This window comes from Tamandua tetradactyla, chromosome 7 (assembly GCF_023851605.1).
Source record: "Tamandua tetradactyla isolate mTamTet1 chromosome 7, mTamTet1.pri, whole genome shotgun sequence".
In the NCBI taxonomy this organism is placed as follows: Eukaryota; Metazoa; Chordata; class Mammalia; order Pilosa; family Myrmecophagidae; genus Tamandua; species Tamandua tetradactyla.
In genome coordinates, this window is record NC_135333.1 from 37,654,130 (window position 1) to 37,674,391 (window position 20,262).

Genomic DNA, 20,262 nt, shown 5'->3' on the forward strand with positions numbered 1-20,262 from the left:
ATGTTACGAGAGAGGTGCTATGGGTACCCAAAAGCAAACTGCTGCTACACACCCGCCCTCTGCAGGCGTGGGAGTGGGGAGTCAGGGATGATCCTAGAGTAGGGTGGAATCTGCTCTGGCCTCACAGGCTTCAGAGGTGTGAGCCAGGTTAAGAAGGGAAAGGCAATTGGGCAGAGGGCCCTGGCGGCTTGTAGTTCTTGAGCAGAGAGTTGGGCTCTAGCTACCAACTGTATTTAAGAAAAGATTTTTTTTTCTGGAAATCACAGGTATTATGGGTTGTAAAGGGGAGAACTGAGAAAGGAATACTAGAAAGGAAAAAAATTAGCCAATTCACTTACATTTTTTTGAGAATGCCTAAGATTGGAGAAAAGAATGTCTTGCTGGCTCTACCTGGACTCTCCTTCTGCAGAGTGGGCCTTGCTCATTGTCCTCGAAGGCTTCCTTTCCTAGATGGTACCCACTGCCGTGGATATATGTAGGGATGACAATTTTCAAGAGGATAAAAAACATTTTCTGGTTGATTTTTATTTTTAAACACATTTAGCATTCTCTGGTTTTTGAAAAATGCTGTTAATAGAGTACAGACTCCTTGCCTCGATGGCGAGGAGACAGATTTAAGGACTGCAACTCAGATGTTCAGTGCCAGCTAGCTTACAGGGATCCAAGTGTGCGAATCAAATTGTCATTTGATGTTCAGATTGGCAAAGGCTCGGAATGCCTTGGAAATGATGACTGCGGGCCCAAGCTGTGTGCCAGGTGCTTCTGTGACTAATTCTCTTTGCCCCTGCTGGCAAGGCCTGTAATGGCTAAAAAGTCAGTCTGCTCCTAGTCCTTAGTTCCTATATGGAGTTAAATCAATAGTTTGACCACGCTTAAGAATCTCAGAATGTTCACACTGGATGGAATTCCGAGACATCTGGTCTGCGACCTCTTCATTATGAAATGAAAAGTGGCTTCCTCCACGGCCCCACAAACAGTGGCAGAACTGGAATAAACCCAGGGGCCTCGATGTCCAGGAGCTCGTTTTGGTGCATGCAGTTTCTTCCCAGCTGGTATCCCCTCTGCCCCTTCACCTACCTATATTCTACCAAGTGTCCAGATCCAGACCACACCCTATTTGAAGTTCAGTAATTGCCCTCCTCTTTGAGTTACCGACTCTGCTTTGCAGCACTTGCTCTATCACTTTCGTCTGTCGTTCCCATCTCCCTTTGTTAAATATGGATGTGTACATTTATGTTGGCCCATAATGGTTAGGTAGAAACACTTTAACAGCTCATTTAACCATAAACCGTACATTTAACACCCAGAAGCAGCTTAGAGACCACCCAACACAAAACATTCCCTTGGCTGATAAGGAGCCTGAGGCCAAGAGGGCAGGTGATTTGCCCAGGTCACAAGGCCATCAAAGACAAATCAGACCTTAGGGCCCAGGCCTTCTGACCCCGCTCTGTACCTGTTTCCATGTGGGTTTGGATAATAACAGAGCGCAGAACCCAAGGGAAGAGAAGAGTGAGATGCTGAATCTGCAGGGGAGAGTTCCCAAAATTGTCTGCATCCCTAGGACCCAGCACAGGGTCCTACCCAGAGAAGATGTTCCCTAAACACAGATGAGGAGCTAAAGGAAAAGAGGGAAAGATGGAGTACGCCCAATGAAGGATGTAGATAGTTTCTACAAAGGGGCTGTGTTTCTTCAGGGCTTGGAATGGAGGCAGAAGGACAGGGGAGAAAGGTACAAATCTACCCACAGTCATGCTCAGCTAAGACATGCCTTATCAAGGGGAAGGTTTTGAACAAGGGGAAGACGCCAAGCTGCATTTGTTGAACAGCCAGGCATGCGCTGCTGACTGTAAAATAACAAACATATGGAAATAGGGATAATGGAGGGCTAAGGTGGGGGAGACAGGGAGATAAGTGTCCAGGGGCAGAACTTGGGGCAGGGTATAGAAGGCACAGTGCAGGTGTTTCAGAAGAAATGAAATCAGCTTTAACAACCCAAGATGCCATTCACCCACCCAGCAAATGTTAAATGCTAGTTATATGCCAAATCTGACCCAAGAAACGAAAGATAGCACAGCCATGGCCCCTGTTCTTAAGGCATTCCCTATCTGTAGAGGGAGACAAGAGCAGAGGGAGGTGTGGTGGAGGGAAGCTGGGAGAGCGCTGCGGGCGACTTTGGGTACATGTGGGGAAGGGACCACTGGGCCAAGTGGTGAGGGTTGTGTTCTCCAGGGCAGTGGTGTTCCAGATGGAGGGAAGTGGACGTGCAGAGGTTCAGGGATGCGGCTGGTTGGTTGAGAAGACCCTTGATGCTCAGCAGGCATTCCCTGATGAGGCCTGTCATATGACCAAGGTGCCATCCTAGTCTCAAAATGCTGATTTCAGGTGGTGCTGGATGGGTAGGAAGGGGCAAGGCTAAGGGAAAGTGGGATCCAGGTAATGTAGAACAGACACACATAAGGACTCCCTCAGTTATGAAACAGCCCTGTCACCAGCTTAGAAAGGTGGACAAAAGCTGGCCTACTCTCCATCTCTCTGGGTGGCGTCCCTCCGCAGTGCTGTGAATCACACCACGCGTGCCCCATCCTTGAGTAGCGCTGTAGGACCACTGATGAAATCTGACGTCACCTGCAATGTGGCCTTGAGGGGCCACTCATTAACTGGCAGAGGTGGGTGGCACAGGCGGACTGGAGGTGTCTCACTACGTGGACTATTCATGCTCTCAAAACACTTCACTGACATTTTGCTTTTGTTGTAACTATCCTAAGAAGTGGTCAGGACAAAGATGGTCTCTATTGTGTAAATTCTGAAACTGGATCAGAGAACCTAGTGACTTCCCTGTTTCCGGTTGGAGAGCTGTGGCATTTGTGCTAAGAAGAGCCTCACTGGCCCTTTCTCTGATCAAGAAACCAAGTGTCATGGGGACAAAACGCTGTTCCATGAAGCACCAAGACCATCAGAGCCAGAGGACACAGGGTGCCCCTAATCTAGGGTCTGGGAGTTTAGGTTCTTACTTTGCAAAATAAATAGCTGGCTATCCTAGGCCAGTCCCCAAGATTTTCTGGAATCTTCCTGCTCTGTGGAATCAAAAGTTCAGGCAACCACTGACTTAAACTAGAGGCCCTTGATGCTCGGGCATAAGATGATCAGTTTTGAAAAGTTCACCTATCTGTCCAATTGTTCTCAAACTCACAGTCTTGTTGTCACCCAACGTGCACTCCAATGCAACTATTCCAACTTGATTATTCCATTTTCCAAACTCTGGCTTTACTTGTCATCCTCATAGCACGTGATGACACATTGCCTTGAAAATTCCCTTGTTAGTCTTAGTTCCCTTGGTGACCAACGCAGGAATCACTTTCAGCATCTGGCAGATGTTGCTGAACAGAAGACTTTGGGGGATGCTCTACAACCTCCTGCCTCCGTTTTTGCATGAATCACTAAGCCGGGTTGAAGACCCCTTCCTTCGCTCTCATCCGGCAGTCTATCCACACAGCTGCCAGGGGCAAATTTTCAAAATACAGGCATCCTCCCTTTGATTAAAACTCCCTGTGGCTTCCTTTTACTCTTAGCACAAACTAAAAACTCTTAGGACCTCTGAGGCCCTGCACAGCCTGGCTCCTACCCACTTCTTGACTGAATTCCTACCCTACAGTCTTCCCTCCACACCCTCCCCAGGTACCCCCAGATGGTTCCAGGACTGGTTCTCTTACTTCCTTCTGCTCAAGCATCACCTCTTCTCAGCCTCCCTTTGCCCTTTTTACTAGCATGTTGTCCTGCTGTTCTTTTTCCTATTCTACAGCCTGAAGTTAACTTAGTTTTTCAGTTAAGAATCTGTCTACCTCACTAGGATGTAAACCCCCTGAAGGAAGGGGCTTCTTTGCTACACTGCTGCCCCTCCCAGGTCTAGAACAGGGCCTGGGGCAGCATAAGCGCTCAAACATTTCCTGAATGAACGAATGCATGTAATGAGATGAACTCTAAACTATGCAGAGACATGGTAGAAACTTAATTATCACTATAAATATGCCCTTGACCCAGAGTTCATCTTGGTTTGTTTTATCTTAGACAGTTAATAAATGATTTGGGCACATATGTGGCAGACTGGGTACTCAATTAACTAACCTGGGGTCTGTGTTAATCCCAGACACCAAAATAAATTCCAGAGTTCCACCTGAGACCAAGAACAGCATAATTTCCTAGAAGACCAAAGCTTTCTTGCAATGTGCTGAACTTTCCTTCCATGAGGAAGTGGGGAGACAGACTTTGGAATTCAGACTGATGAGCTGAAATCAGTTGGGTTAGAAAGTCTAGCACATCACCATTCTCAGCATCGCAAGGGGATCTTCCAAGGCTGAGGAAATGACTCTGAAGGCCCAGGACATCTGGATACACGAGAACACAAAGTATCTCCCACACTTTTCTCTTCTTTTGCCCCCACCCTTCCTTCCATTTCTGTTTCTAAAAGAGATCAAAGATGAATGGGGAAATGGGAGGGGAACTCAAGCTCCAGGAGGTCTGAATTTAGGTGAAATATCAAAATTCTGCCTTCTTGAAACCTGATAGGGGCCTGTTTCCTCTGCAGTCAGGCTGAGGGAAGAGGCATTGATGGGGTTCCCAGTTGTGAAGTCCTGGAGTGCCGAGGGAGCCACCGAGGGTCCCCCTTCTCCAACCACCAGCGCACACGCTCAACAGAATGCATGGAACGTGTCTTTATTAAAGAAGCAAGCAAGCACAGAAGTATGATGTGTAGTGCTTAATAATATCCATACAGTACTAAAAATAGAAAAATAGAAATGAAATTTCACAGAAAGCAGTGTCACTCACAGATATACAAGAAAAAGTGCTGTCAAGCCCACCATGCAATGCCATGTCCCCCTGCTGTGTCACAGCATCTCCTTTACAAAATAAAACTCAAGCTCTTGTCTGCACCTGTTTCAAAGGAAGCCACCAGAACTGAGACCCTTTACATAGAAGCCACCCTTCTCACTGCCACCTGGAATACTTCCTAGCCATATAAATAACACAGAGGCAGCAACACATACACAAACCACACCCACCAGCTCTGCTCCTACTGGGCCATCTCTCCGTGGCTCCTCCTGCCAAACTGGGGCCAGAAAATGAATCAGGTGATGGGGTAATCACAATACCACCTTTACTCCCCCAGACATGCTGAGGTCTGAGGCAGGCAGAGACAAAGGCAGAACTGCCAACCATGATCCAGTGAAATAGGGCATTACTTGCAAAACAGTTCCCCACAGCTGAGAGCCTCAGGGATGGACTGAATAAATGGAATGATAGAAAAAGACTCAGGATCTTTAGAAATGTACTGTTAAGCATCTGCTTGCCGGCATAAGTAGGTTACTGCTTCAAGGAACAAAAATAAAGACTATGGAATTAAACTCAAATTCTGAGCCCCGTTCAGTCTCTTCTTAGCTGACCCTTCAGTCACTGCTTTCAAATAGTACTGATTGCCTTATACTCCCATCTGCTGGACTCTCGTAGCAGACTTCCCTCCTAGAATGTTCCTCTAAGTTTCTCTGAAGCAGGCCTTTAGAGCCACCCCACTGGAAGTCTCTTGCATCCTTTCTGAAACTACCCTAGTGAACAGTTTCTGCTTTATTTCAGGAAGGTTCCAAAGAACTGAACCCCACCAGAATAAATAAATTCCTTCCCCGCCCCACTCCCCATATCCAACTCATTCTTTGTTCTCACCATTATTTCAGAACCAAGTGAGAACTGAATGGCTGTGCCTTAGATAATAAAACTACAAAAATAAATACAATTAACCCTGAGATCCTTCTACCATTCGGTTGTAGCTCACTCCTGACTCGCCTTGGAAATGAATGTTTATTTGGTTTACTACTGACATTTATTTAGATTTCCAGTGAAAAGTTCTATAAAATACCATAACTAATACGGGGTTGTAAAAGGTATACATTCTAGTTGCATATGTTACATACTTTATACTTATGATACAGTCCATTGTAGCTGCAGTTTTTTACAATGTATGCAATCGCACATGGAGAGACTTCAAAATCTAAAGGTGAGACAGCTGCTTTGGATTGAAAATAATCATAATCCTCCAATTTCTCCGCTGTTTCCCCAATGCCATCACCACTGTTTTACACACTACTTCCAGAGTTTTTCCAGCAAGTAATAAATGAATGTATACGGGACTGTAGCTAGTGGGGGGTCCGGGTGAGCATGCAAGTCTGTGTTTCGGTTACTATAAATGAAAGTCAAACGTGAGGTCGCACTTTCCCATCTTCTGCTTATAGACTAAATCGAACTTCTCATTCATGGAGACAGTGAAGATGTCCTTCCACAGCCCGACTCGTCCTGAAACAGACAAGAGCAGAATGTGTTGCATCCACCGGTTGTTGGGCCAGCTGTGGCACCAAGGGCAATGGAAATGGGTCTGTGGTCTATTTCACAGCCCCTGCCTATGGGTGCAGGACAGGCCACCTGAACTACAGACCAGCGGGTCCCATAACATTTTTGAAACTGTTGATGTGGCAGGACAAGGATTGAACCAGCCTTCCTTGGAGTCTGTCCGTGAACCAACAACCCCTTTCTGAATCATTCTTTCCTTGGTGACCCCAGCACACAAAGCCCAGCCTGAGGCCCAAAACGGGGGACTTTACTTCTTGTTCTCTGTTGAGTCCCCAGCACCAAGAACACCCCTGGCACACAGCAGGTGGCTAATAACTATCCCAGGGAATGAATGTACTGCTCTGGGCATCACTGGGATTTTAAGTGTTCTGCGATACCCCTATTCACTGGCAGCTCAACAGCTCCCCCAAGACTTCATTTGATTCTTAAGAATTTGAAAAAGAAAAAAAAAATCACACAAAACTATGGCAAGTAGGAAGCTACCATGGCTGGGTCAAGGGTGGAGATTTCAAGAACACAAGCAAACCTTGGACAGGAATTATTTAAATGAATAAAATACTCGCAACATATAGAGTTTTCAAGACTATAGGCAAAATGTGCATCATGGCAGGATCTGTTGCCTGGCACTGAACCAGGCCACGGCACCATGTCCAACCCCAGCCACCACTGCAGCTCAGCATGGTGTGGTCAGAGGTAGAGGGCGCTGGACCTACAGCCAACTGCCCATTTATTTACAAAGCCTTAGAAGAAAGAAAAAACGCTAAAAATGACGAAAAAAGCTGCTGAGCCCACCTTCCTTGCTAACTACAAAAGCTTAAGGTAGTCTGGTCAGATTCCAATGATGGCTTTGACTGTGCCCATTTACTGGTGCTGTGAATGCAAGGCCGGAAGAGCTGTCGCTATGCTTCTCAACGGCTACCTTAGGGGACTGAAATGTGCATTCAATATTCTTTTCACTGCCCACATCTTTGGAGCTCTGAGCTCTGACACTGCTCTGCCTGTCCCCAGCAAATATCCTTCATTAGCTCTGTTATTAACAGTCACCCCGTCCTGCAGGACTTCAGGTATGAAAATACACCCCTGCAAATGCTGAGCTAAGACATTCAATGTGGCAAGGATTATTTTCTTTGGTAATGCATCTCTTTTCTAGGAGAGAAGAAAACCAAAAAAAATTGTTCCTACTACCCTCTAATGATACCCAAGAGACAAAATTAGAAGCTTCTAAACCAACCACACTATAAATATAGTTTTCCATTATTATTTTCCTCAGCCAAAGCAGCTGAGAGCTCATCAAAGGAGTCACCCACCTGGTTTAGGATTTGGAATCAAGACAGTGCAATTTATGATGTGATATGAATCAAATTTAAGTAATGTGGCTGGCTACTCAAATCCCTGCATTCTCACCAACTCAAGGAGATCTTCCGAGCAAAGAGGCAATGTGCTAAAAGAAAACAAAATCAAAGAACTGAAATGAAGCAAAACCAAGGTAAACGGTAAAGTAAACACATGGGAAGGAACATATGGGCACACAGTATGTTCTCGACACTTCTTCAACACAAAAATGAACCAAAAGGGATATTTTGGGGAAGGTCACACATAAGGTTAACAAAACACAGGGAAAGCAAAACTCAAAAAAGAGCAAATAAATTTTAAATAATAAATATCTGTGAAGATGCAGCCAGGAAATAAATCACAAGGTATTTTGTTTTCCATGAACTTCTTCCTGAAAGAGTGGACCATTCTGCCATTATGGGCACTTTCCACTTGACGTCAGGAGGCATCATCAGCCCCTTTCTCAGATGAAGGGAAAAGAGCTTCAAAGATGGGACCAGAGCCACTTCCAGGTAACAGCAAAGCTGAGAGCAGAGCCCAGATCTCCTGCCCAGCCCCAGGAACTCCCCTCTGTATTTCAGAGGTGATGTGTCACTGGCCAAGCAAGTCTGCTCTCGCCCCCACCCCACCCCTCCCAATCAATCCCTGAAGAAGTTCCAAACCAAACAGCTGGGCGCTGTTTCAGTCTATTTCACCAGATGCTGCATTTTCCTGCTTCCCAAGAGGGCAGTGTGGATAGCCACAGCTGCCATCCTGGGATCTGGGGGCTTTTAATGCCCAGAATGTTCCTGAGCTCTCCAGTCAAGCAGCTACCACCAGGCTTAAAGGACAGGGGGAGCGATGACAGCCAATCTGGGGATGACCCCCCATCCTGGGTTACACCCCAGCTCCACCTGAAAAACCTGCCTGGCACCAGCTGGGGCCCTGGACGTTCTGCTTAATACACTCGTCTCCCTCTGGTAGGTTATCCCCAGCCTGTGCTACCAGCACCTACCAGATGCTCTGTTACTGTCTGCTGGTCAAAGGAAGGCAGGTAGCTTTCTTTGCACCTACTATGTTGAACTCTCCCATAGCCAGTTAATGGGTCAGAAATCCGAAGTCTTGGCCAAACCCCTCTCTGGATAACCTCTACCCCCTTCAGGTCACCTGAGGGTATCTGACTGCAGGCCATCTGGGAAGACCCTTGCACAAAAGCAACTAGCCTCCCACAGAGCTTGAAATATCCCTGGCAATCATTTGTTTGAGTACAACACTGCTTGGCTATGATGCACATGCCACCTGGATGGGCACCGGCTGCTCAGGGTGCACTGAACCTTAATAGGGATGGACCCTGCAGGGGCTTGTGGGAAATGAGACTTGGGACAGTTAAGTACTGATATAAAGTTCCAGGGGATGAATGAAGGCAGGGAGCTTGATGATGGGGGTGGGGTGGGGTGGGAGGAGCAGCTGAGCAGGTGGAGGGAGAAGAAATGGAGCAGAGGCAGGAGGCAGGTGGGGGAGGCACGTACCCCGGCCCACTGGCAGGGCCTCGGCGTTGCAGCACTGGTCCACGAGCTGGTGGCAATGTTCGACCATGGCCTCCAGCTGGGCCTTGTCGCAGGACACTCCCAGGAATCTGGCCAGCTGCTCCACCATCGTTGCCAGGTCCTGAAAGACAGGGCAGGGAGCACGGGAGCCCCATGAGGTGGTGCCCCCTGAACTGGACACACACAGGACACTGTTTATGTACATTCTTGCTTAATCCTGAAACAAGGTTATTCGTGAACCTTGTCTGGAAATGGAATTGAGAGGTGAGGACCTTGCCCATGGGTACTTGGCTCTTAAGGGGCAGAGCTGCAATTCACAAGAGGTCTCTCAGAATCCCAGAGCAGACATGAGGGCTGGACGGGGCTGAGGTAATTTTAAAATAGCCCCAAGAAATAAAAATTTACTTCAGGACTTTTTCAGGAGCGAAATCAGCCTTACTCTCTTCTCTCCCTCCCTCCTGTCCTGTCAGCTGGCATCTAGAGGGGCACTCAGGAGACAGAGGCCCCTCAGGCAGACCCCAAGGCACAGGCTTGACCTGAGGCAAGAGCCAGGTATTCTTGGACCCTGGGCAGAAGGCCCTAGGTGGACACCCCTGCACTGCCCCACACCCCCAGCAGGAGCACGACTGGCCCAGCACAGCAGTCTGGGGAGAAGGGGCTCCCCACCCCCTCCCATGGCAAAGACTGAGGCGCCCCTGATTTCTCAGTCAGGGGACCCTCATGGTCAGCCAGGAACCATGACCTGCCAACGGCATTCTCAGAGGTGGGTGGTGTCTCAGTAATGCGCCTTAGGGGAATGCTTGAGCACTTCCTCTCTTGAAGGTTTATGAAGGAGCCCAAAGATAAAGAAACCTGCTTAATTACTTTAATGCAGCATTTTCCAAACCTTAAAAAAAATGCTCTGTGGAAGCTGGGTTAAGGGCCAGCTCCGCCGTGGCCTGTGAAGCTTCCCAGCTGTCTCCCACCAGACCAAGCGCTCTTACAGGGAAGGCATGCTTGGCTCACACCCTGCACAGGCATTACCTAGTCTGGAGAGTGGCAAGGGTTGGCAGAACGAGCAAATGAATAAAAAGAGCCTGCCTTCACTTGCCTGTCATTGAGTATTTCTATTTTTTTAAAAAAAGAGCAATTAAAGAAACATGGCCTTCAGCAGGGAAGCCACAGGCGGGGGATGTAGCCACCTAGAAACACAGAAATGCTAGAGCGATGGATGGCCCCGATCCGTACCACCCACCCCTGGTGCACCACCCAGCCCAAGGGAGGGTGCTGCGGTCCTGCATCGGCCACTAATAAGGGGACGGCTTGTGGGGAGAGAGCCGAGCTCTGGAATTCGCAGACTTGTGCCATCTCAGCTCCTGGACCTGTGGCCCTGGGCAGCTGGCCTGCCTGCTCTGAGCTGCATCCCACCCAGATGTCTCCAGGAGCCTGGCCACTGCCTTTGGGGGCTGTGGCCAGGGCAGTGATTGTTACCAGAGCCTGGGGCTGGGTTCAAGCCCAGCACTGTCCCCTTCAGCTGGTCGGCTAACTCAGCATAGCCCCTCCTCTGGGGCTGAGGCCACAGCATCTCTTTTATGGGGCACATCCCCAAGAGTGAATTTTCTGGGTCACAGGACACGCATGTCAGCTGTTTATCATCATGCAATCTGTAACTCAGCAGTGACAGCTTGGTTGCCCAGGGCTAGTGTGCAGGCCATGACTGGGACACACCACCTGTTTCCTAGGGCTCAGTTTTACCCACTGATGAAAAACCTGAAACGTTATTCCAGTGTTAAACCACACCTGGATGCACAAGGGCATAGCACACAGAATTTACATGGACTATGAAAATAAAACACGGATGTTTGTGCCTGGATGCTCTGTAGTGTGTCCTGCAGCTTTACTCACAACCACGCCAGAGGAAACAGCCCAAACACCAGCAACTGCAGAAGGGCTGAGCAGGCTGCGCAACAGTCACATAACTGCATGCCATGCAGAAGTGAAAGAGAACAAACCTGCTACCTGCAACATGAAAATTCTCACGGACCCAATAACTAAGCAAAAGACACAAATCACCACACTGCACGATCCCATTTCCGTGATGTTCAAAATCAGGCAAAACTAATCTGTGGTCACAGGGGTCATATCAGCGGTCACCTCTGGGTAATGAGGCTGTTAACTGGGAAGGTGCTAGAATGTTCTAGATCTCGAGCTGGGTGTTGGTTACAGGTGTATGTGTGTAAAGGATTATCAAGCTGTGCACTTAAGTTCTGTGCACTTCAAGTTCTACCTCAAGAAAGAAAAAAAAAACCCACAACCACCAGAAGGAGCTGGCATTACAAAGGGTCTGCTGACTGCCAGGCCCAGAGCTACGACCATGAGGTTCGCGATCCCTCACACAATCCTCTTAGCCAGCCTGTGATGGTGGGTGCCATCGGTCCCACAAAGCAGGCTTTAAGGTTCACCACTTCAGGCTGAGTAACCCAAGACCAGAGCCCAGGTAGGACCCAACACCACCTGCGACTGAGGGGCATGGCTTCACCCAGGTGAGCAGCAGAGCTGCGGCCACCCTTTCTGCCCCACCAGGCCATCCTCGGTCTCTATGTCAGGAGCCCTCAACAAGACACGTGAGACAGGAGGCAGGGAGGAGGCAGTGTGGGCATGCTGGAGAGCCCTACTCAGGAGTCCCTAGAGCTGCCTGGGTGTCAGCTCTGCCACGTCCCAGCCATGGAGCCACAGGTGCTTTCGGGACCTCACTCTGTCTGCCTTCTGTCCTTCCAACAGTCACTGTATAGATTAAACCAGATCACCTACAGAAAAGCACCTGGTGGCTGGGATCATGCAGAGGCTGCTTCCTGCATGCTGGACAGTCTGAAGCCAGGAGACAGTCTGTCCTAATTACCACCGAATCCCTGGGACCCAGCACTCAGCACCCCATGGGTATGTGAAGGAGCCCAGGAACTAAGGCAACAAATGAGGACTAAGTGTTTGCAGACAAACACCTGGGAATGGGCACCCACCTGCACACCTGGGCTGTGCTGGTGCCACAGACTGCCATGCCCCCCAGCTGAGGTCGTGGTCCTGCAGCCCTGAGCCCTGCTCGACACCAGCCAGGGGCAGAGCTCAGCGGGGCCCCTAGACAGGTGCTCAGCAAACAAAAAACCTGGAAACAAGCTTGCTGGACATGTTCAAGGGACAGCCAGAAGTCAGCGTCGAGTCAGACAATCTGAGAAGTGGACTGCTACACAGGTTCTGACATTTGCCAAGGCCATGGTGGGAGCTGAGGAGAGGCTTGCTCTGTTATAGCAGGATCCATGCAGCTGCCGTAATGAGTTGAAAGAGCAAAGAGTCCAGAGAAGAAGCAGGAAAGCCAGTTAATTTGTAATAATCCAGGCCAGAGTAGATGCTGACTTGGACCGGGAGAGATGGGCTGAATTGCAGAGAAAGGTCAGATATTGAAGGTAGAACCAACAGAATTTAGAAAATGGACAGAGGATGTGAAAGAAAGAGAGGTATTGACAATAATTCAAGGGTTCTTTTGCCCAGGTGGCACAGAGGATGGTGTTACTTGACATAAACCAACAGCCAGGAGAAGCTGCAGAACAGATGAGGGGAAAGCTCTGGGGTTCAGTTTGGATGCTGTAAGTCCGCAGAATCTACCAGACATACAAGGAGGCCCAGGAACCGGGCTGTTGTTGGAAGTAACTTCTGGAGTGGCCACACATCTGGTCTGGACACTTGATAGTGATGCATTTAAAGCAGAAAAATGGATGAGATCACCAAGAGCTGAGAGGCAGCCCGAGGACAGAGGCTGGAGCGAACCCATCAGAAGGCATGGAGGGGAGAGAACAGAAGAGCTGGGGAAGTGAGGCGGCTCAGGAAGAGAGGCAGATTGGCCTGTCCACCATGCTGGTGGGTGGGTGAGGGACTGAGCACTGCTGGGCTGAGCAGGGTGGAGGTCGCCAGTGTCCCTGACATGGCTGGTTGGGGGTTAGTGGGGCAAGCCTGACCAGAGTAGGTCCAAAAGGGAACGAGAGTGCAGCAGCGACAATGTTCTCGAATGAGTCAGTGGCAATGGTGCCCTGAACTGCACATTTTAAAGGCTGTGTTTTATGGTATGGCAATTACATCCCAGCTTAAATACTGGTGGAGGTAGGAAGGGAAGTCAACTCTTTGAGAAGTTTCATGGTCAACTGAAGCCAAGAAGAGATAGAAGGTGTTGAGAGAAGAGGGTTAAGAGAAAGGCTCTTTTTGTTTTTTAAAAAAAGGAGAAATATGAATGTGTTTCTCTACTGATGGTACAGACCCAGGAGGGCAAGACTGTCCTGAGAGTTTACTGCACCACCCACATGTGTCTTTGTCCACCACAGCTGCCAGAATGCAACACACCAGAGATAGATTAGCTTTTAAAAAAAGGGGATTTATTTAGTTAAAAACTTATAGCTCTTCAGAGGAAAGGCAGCTAGCTTTCATCTAAGGTTCTGTCACATGGGACGGCACAGGGTGATCTCTGCTGGCCTTCTCTCCAGGCCTCTGGGTTCCAACAACTTTCCCTGGGGTGATTTCTTTCTGCATCTCCAAAGGCCTGGGCTGAGCTGCAAGTGCTGAGATGAGGTATGCTGAGCTGCTTGGGCTGTGATGTGCTGAGCTCTCTTCTGACCTCTTTCTTTTAAACCTCCAGCTAATCAAATTAACAACACTCATTGCAGAAGGCACTCCCGTTATCTGACTGCAGATGTAATCAGCCATAGATGAGTTTCACATGCTAATGACTCCAGTCCACAGTAACAGAATAGGCATATTACCTGGCCAAGTTGACACCTGAACCTAACTACCACAGCATGCAAAGCATGTCTGGGCCTCCTGGAGGCCAGGGCAGTGCTTATGAGTCACATGCTCCCACATGTCTAGATAATGTGACCCGAAGGCAGAGGCAAGGGCTACTTCATTTCCACATCACCTCTGCCTGGCAGTGCTGGGCACACAGCAGGTGGACATTCTAGAACTAGCTTATCCACCTTTGCCATGTACTATGCTGAGCACCCAGAAATGTCCGACTCAGTTGGTATATGGCAAACTGTCCAAGGGCTCAATCGGGGCTCTACCATCTCGGCAAGCTGCCCCCACAAGGGGTTCTCTCCAGAGAGCAAGGGTGGCAGTGCTGGGTCTGGCTGTACCTCTGCTTATACTGTAAAAGCAGGAACATGAGTGGATGGGGCCTTTCTAAAGCACACAGAAGATGCAGCCCAGAAACTGCCCTTGGGAATGGGGCTGGGGGAGGGAGGAGGGGTCCATGTGGGTAAGCACAGGCTAGGGACAGCAGGGAACTTCTAGGGACCAGCCCAGTGGGGCTTTGGGACAGGCTAGGGGCTTCAGGGAACTTCTCTGCATTCCAATCTCAACCTAAGATGAGGGTCTTGGAGTAGATGTGCAGGGTACCCCATGTTACCCCACACTTGCAGTCTTGGTGGGGCAAATGGGCACCACACACCCCTGCGTGCACCACTGAGACGAGGGCTACTGGCCCCATGGACAGCCACTTCCTGCAGCAACTCACCCGGTGCATGTCTTCATACTTGAGGAAAAGCACGTTTGAATCCATGCGGTGTTCCCAGAATTCCTGCACGTGCTCAAACCAGGAGCCGTATCCTACTGTGGAGACAGTGGGGAGAGAGTAAGTCACAGCTGTGGGATAAGACCAGGGTAGGGGGGTTGGGCGGAGCAGCTTATTCCTACCTCCAAGAGAGCTCCCCTCTTACTGCCTAGAAGATCTGATGAGACCCTCCTTAACTCAAGAAAGGAAAGAATAAGCTCTCAGCTGGTCCTGCAGACCCCCAGAGCAGCCAGACCAGGAGCCCCTCACCCCCTGCATTCTGAGCAAGCCTCTCCCGCCAGAAGCCCTACTCACCAACCCCCCGCCCCCACCTCCTGGATGCCACGAAGATCTGAACACTGGGAATAAAACCTGGGGCGTACCCAGTACCCCCACCTCCTGGATGCCGTGAAGACCTAGACTTTGGGGGTAGGACCTTTGCTAATCTGTGGGTGGGGTTACCTGGCAGGGGTTTCAATGATACCTTTTGTCTAATCTGTGTACCCAGCATCACCTGGAAGAGCTCCTGGGGTGAAGACCACCCATTATGTTGGCAGGGATGGGGTTGGGGAGAGGGACTCTAACACCCAGAGTGGGGGCCCGGCCAGTCCCAGGGAAGACCAGAGTTACAATGAAACATCTGGGGGGAGGCAGCTGAGGCCCCAGCCCCTGCTTTTCCTCCATGGCCTTACTGACCTTGGGTTTGGGGAAGGGGCTACACACAGGTGGGTACTCATGAGCATACCCAGCCTGCCCTGCCAAGTTCTCTGTAAAAGCCACCGAGCATTGCCCACCCACCTCCTCCCAGGACACAGGTCTTCCGAGGGGCCTACATTTTAAACAGCAGTGAGAAGGCCTCAGCTTAACGGCAGCAATGTGTGTGGAGCAGTGAGAAGCAGAAGCCCAGCTGGGGCACGAGGGGCCACCCAGGAGTCCATCCATCTGTCCTGTTAGCATACACCAGTTCTGTGGATACAGACTTGATAGTCTAGAACTTGTGAAGTCCATGGCCTGGCAGGCCATGTGCTGGTCTGGTCAACAGGCCACCCCAGATGGAGGCAGGCACTGTGGGATGCAGGGGTCCATCCTACGCAGGGAGAGAACTCCTTGGCACAATCTCCAAGGGTAAGAGTCAGGCAGGCCTCAAAAGAAGGAAAGAGGCAGCTGGGGAAACAGAAGGTACAAAGGCACCAGTCAGGGAGGGGACAGGCCAGATGCAGGCAATGGGGCAGGAGAGAGCAGGGCACGGCACAGTGGGCTGCAGGTGCCAAGCCAAGGAGTCTGGGCCTCAAAGGCATAAGAAATGGGAGAGCCGCCAGAGGGGGTTAGGGGAAGTTTGGGAGAGGGCAGGATAGTGGGGTGGTGAAGAACAAGAGCTCTAGGAGGAAACTATCAGCCTCTCCCATCCTTTACTAGTTGTGTGGCTTGGGGCATGCCAGTTAACCTTCCAGAGCCTTGTATCTGCAGGGGTGACAGACGGACCAATGTGGCAGTTTCAAGCTGTTGTGGAGCCCAGAAAAGATCATCTTCTTAAGGCTATCCTATGGGTGTGGGCTGAGTGTGGATGGACCTTCTGATTCAGGTATCGCAGGTGAGGCCTGCCCCAGGTGGGTTTAATCCTCTTATTGGAGTCCTTTATAAGAGATGAAATTCAGAGGAACAAGGAGAAGTTGAGAGAGAAAAGACACAGAAGCTGAGAAAGAAAGCCACAGATGGAAAGGCTGGAAGCTGGAAGCAACGAAACCCGGGAGAGAGGGAGAGACCAGCAGATCCGCTATGAGCCTGGCCAAGTGACAGAGGAGCTGAGGATCGTGGCAGCCGACCCTCAGCGAGAAAGAACTGTCTTGATGATGGACATTATCACGACCTCAGAAATGTAAACTGTAAGCTAAAAAATCCATGCTGTAAAAGCCAAGCCATTTCTGGTATACTGTGTTTTGGCAACTTCAGTAAAACGATCATCACACTTTAGAGCTGTGGGGCCACACGCTGAGGTCACGTGGGTGCAGTCCTCAGTCCAGGGGCCATGGGGAGAGGCGCTCCTTCCTGTCTCCAGTCCCTCCACCACTCAGGCAGCACTGCGGAGGCTCCGCGATGGCATCACCACAGCAAGATACCGGGTTAAGGGGCCTTCCTACCTGCACCGCGAGAAACACAGAGGCCCAGACATGCCAAGGGGTTCGTGCTCCCATCTACAGGGGTCATGCCTTATGCAGGGGACGAGCCCCACGAGCTGCTGGTAACCTCGTAAATTTAAATGTGTGACCGAGGCTGGGACAACTGGGGAGCCAGGTGACTGCGGCCAGTGTGTGCCCACTTAAGCCTGCCATCTCGCCAGCAGATGGAGGCACAGCAAGGCCTGGGCTCAGCTATGCCAAGGGGCAGCCTCAGGGAGCACAAGATCAGAGCCCAAGGGGCTCCACAGACTGTCTGGCCCCAGACCCTGCATTTTATGAACAATGAAAAGGGCTCTGGAAGGCGAGGAAGTGGTGTTGGTGACTGAGCAGAAATGAGCAGAAGAGCATGGAATTTAGTCAGAAGGCCTTGGTTTTCAGGCCCAAGGTCTTGAGCTCTTGGAGCCTTGGTATCTTCATCTGTGAGATGAGGCAGGGTTGTCAAAGCGTTCTGTCGAGACCAGGCAAGGACGTATGGGTGGTGGTGGGTAGTCGAGACCAGGCAAGGACGTATGGGTGGTGGTGGGTAGTCCTCCTGCCAGGCCCTGCCTCGAGGCCTCCTGGATCCTTCTGGGTGTCGGTGCCGTCCCACCCACCTGGCACGTCCCCTGAACTTTCCTGAACACGTGGAGGAAGAGCCATGTACACACAGGGCAGCCTATCATGCTGTCTCAGCCAACCTTCTCTCTATAAAGTAACCGCTGACGCCCGAGGAAGGAAGGACTTGCCCAAGTCGCCAAAAGGTTAATAACCATCAAAGACCAAAGAGAAGAATCCACATCTCCTCCCTTCTCTTGGAGGGAGGGTGCCCATAGCGCTTGTGTTTCCTCCAGGCTGTGATGTTTCTCTGTGGGCTGGGCCCTGGGTCCAATGCCGGGCTCTGGTGGCAGCTGTTCTGGGCCCTGGCACTCTGCTGTGGCTCTACCTCACTCTGTTGGTGAATGGCAACATTTCAGTGCTCCATCTGCATCAGATTTTCAAACTTCTTCAGAACCTCAGGCAGAGAAGAAAAAGACCTTCAAAGACCTCTGTATTTTGTGCACCAGCTGGACACCTGAGGAAAGAGACAAGTGCAGAAGGCGGGGAAGCAGATGTGCCTGTCGAGAGGCCTTGGTGGGGCCAAGGCAAGTGTCTGTGTCCTTGAACATCAGAGGTGGGCAGGGCACTGTAGTACTGAACACTTGAATGGGTAACTTCTAACTCTGGCCCGAGCAAGAGGCACAGAGGCTGACGGTTACTTGGCGGTCACTGCTGTTGGTGGAGGCCGTCCTCATGCAAGAGGCTACTTCCGTAGAGCAGGGGCATGTGCTGGGACTCAAGGAAGGGGCTTGCTCCAGATGGCAGCCCAGGAGAGGGTGGGAGCCAGATGGTGGGCAGATCAGGGGAGAGCCTGGACAGAGCGTCGTCAGCAGAATCAGGGGCCTGAGGGCACAGCCTGTCGCTGAAGCCAGTGTTCACCAGAGGGACAGGAATGTTCCAGGCCTTTTAGACTTGTAGGCTTTTACACTAGAGGTGGCTGAGTTCTACATGTGCTACAGTACACTACGGGGGTCAGCTGTCAACCAGGCCTAGGCTGGTTGGCTGCATCAGTTCGGGGCACCTGAATTCCAGCTAAATATGGGGCAGCTCTGTATGGGCATTTCATGCCTTGGTTTCCTTTATGCGTTTTATCCTAATCATGTCAAGTAATCTCCCTACAGGACCCCTGATGAGCCACACTGAATAGTGGGGGTGAAAGCTGTGCAACAGGAGTTAGAAAATAGAATAGGAACTGTTTCCAGACTTGGGTATGGCATAGTCTTGGTAAAGACTCAATTATGGTTACAGCCACTTCAAAACTTGTCTGGGTGCAGAAGGGCCATGGTGGCTTAGCAGCAGAGTTCTCGCCTGCCATGCCGGAGACCTGGGTTCAATTCCCAGTGCCTACTCACGTAAAAGAACAAACAAACAAAAAAACTCACTGGATACAAACGCTAAACTATGCACTTGCAGCCCTAGAAGGCTACCCAAAGAGGGAAGCACCTTGGGAAGGAGGGAACAGAAGTAGACAAGCTGCTGACACTGTCCCCATACTGTCCCCGTGGGGACAGGTGCCCCAGCCTGGAGGAGATGATGGGAAAGAGAGCAGATGATTCCTCTTAAGGTCCTCACATTTCCCTTCCTACAAGAGGGGAGCAGTGCCATGGGGGTACCCAAGCCTCTCTCTACCCCAACTCCTCTTCCCCTGGGGAAGGGGAGGTGAGAGGGGAGCACCTGACACTCATTCCACTGCCCTACCACACCAGCCTGAGGCTGGGGCCAAGGCTGCCCTGCGTGGTCCTGATGTGTACTCAAAGGAGCACCTGCTCTGACAGCTCTGCTCTGGCCCTTAGCTGAGGACAGGAATTGGGGACCCCAGTTTCAGTGTTCACTCTCCCTTGTTCAGAAACTGGGCAGGAAGGAGGAATGTCTTTAACTGGGGAATGTCTCAGAAACCCAGAGGAATGTCTCAGAAACCGAGTCATCTGGAAATAGTGCTGGCCCCTGCAGTGAGACCTGCCCTGCCATGCTCTGGCTCTAGGACCTTGACAAGCTGTGCCACTCCTCTTAGCCTCAGCAGCTTCACCTAAAGAGTGGGAAATGTGGGCAAACTTGCAAGGCTACTGCAGAATTGGAGGCAAGAGGCAAAGCACCTAGCACACAGGAGGCATCAATTAACTGTTGTCCTGCAGAGGTGAGAACACTTACACTTGTCATTCATAAATCTCCGGCAGAACTCCTGGAAGGTGCCTCGGTAGCTCATGGTCCGCAGGGAGCGGTGGAACTGGTAATAGGACACCACCAGGTCCTTGGGGTTTCGAGCCATGTAGATGACCTGAGGAGGGGGGTGGGAAGGCCCATTAGAGGATGACTGCCTCTCCCCTTCCTGCCCAAGCAGGCTCACAGGACAGACAGACAGCCCACCCTCTTGTAGGTCATAGGTTGACCCCATTTCCAACATTAAGCTCACACCCACGTTCACTGCTGCCAGATGCTTTTCTGCTTTTACATTCTGTTCCAGCAGAGATGTTCTGACCACTTGACAGTACTTGCTAGGATAATTACTTGACCTTTTTCTTATACTCCTGTCCTCTCTGACTACCTTTAAGTCAATGGGAGACAGAAAGACAACAGCCCTGTGACACCAGGGATGAGGTGCACAGGCCTCCCCAGCATAAAGCGGCGGAAATAGAGACCAGCCAGACACTCCGACAGCTGCCATGTGTCATCAGCCTTCATGTGGCACATG

The 20,262-nt window shown here is 50.5% G+C and overlaps 1 protein-coding gene across 3 annotated transcripts in view; it reads right to left on the reverse strand.

Annotated features, from left to right (window-relative positions):
- Positions 1 to 5,748: 5,748 nt before the first annotated feature.
- The window catches only part of SULT4A1 (sulfotransferase family 4A member 1), a 31,956-nt gene continuing 17,442 nt past the window's right edge, over positions 5,749 to 20,262 (reverse strand). The window contains exons 4-8 of one of the 3 annotated variants that reach the window (XR_013179345.1): positions 19,722 to 19,848; positions 14,785 to 14,879; positions 9,234 to 9,372; positions 7,701 to 7,834; positions 5,749 to 6,339 (exon numbers count right to left, since the gene is read on the reverse strand). Coding sequence is in view for 2 of the 3 variants with exons in the window: in XM_077169120.1 (XP_077025235.1) it covers positions 6,227 to 6,339; positions 9,234 to 9,372; positions 14,785 to 14,879; positions 19,722 to 19,848 (474 nt within the window). In the remaining variant the exon portion in view is untranslated. Of the gene's footprint in view, positions 6,340 to 7,509; positions 7,835 to 9,233; positions 9,373 to 14,784; positions 14,880 to 19,721; positions 19,849 to 20,262 lie in introns of those variants that run through there. The other 2 variants (XM_077169120.1, XM_077169119.1) reach the window with 2 other exon arrangements.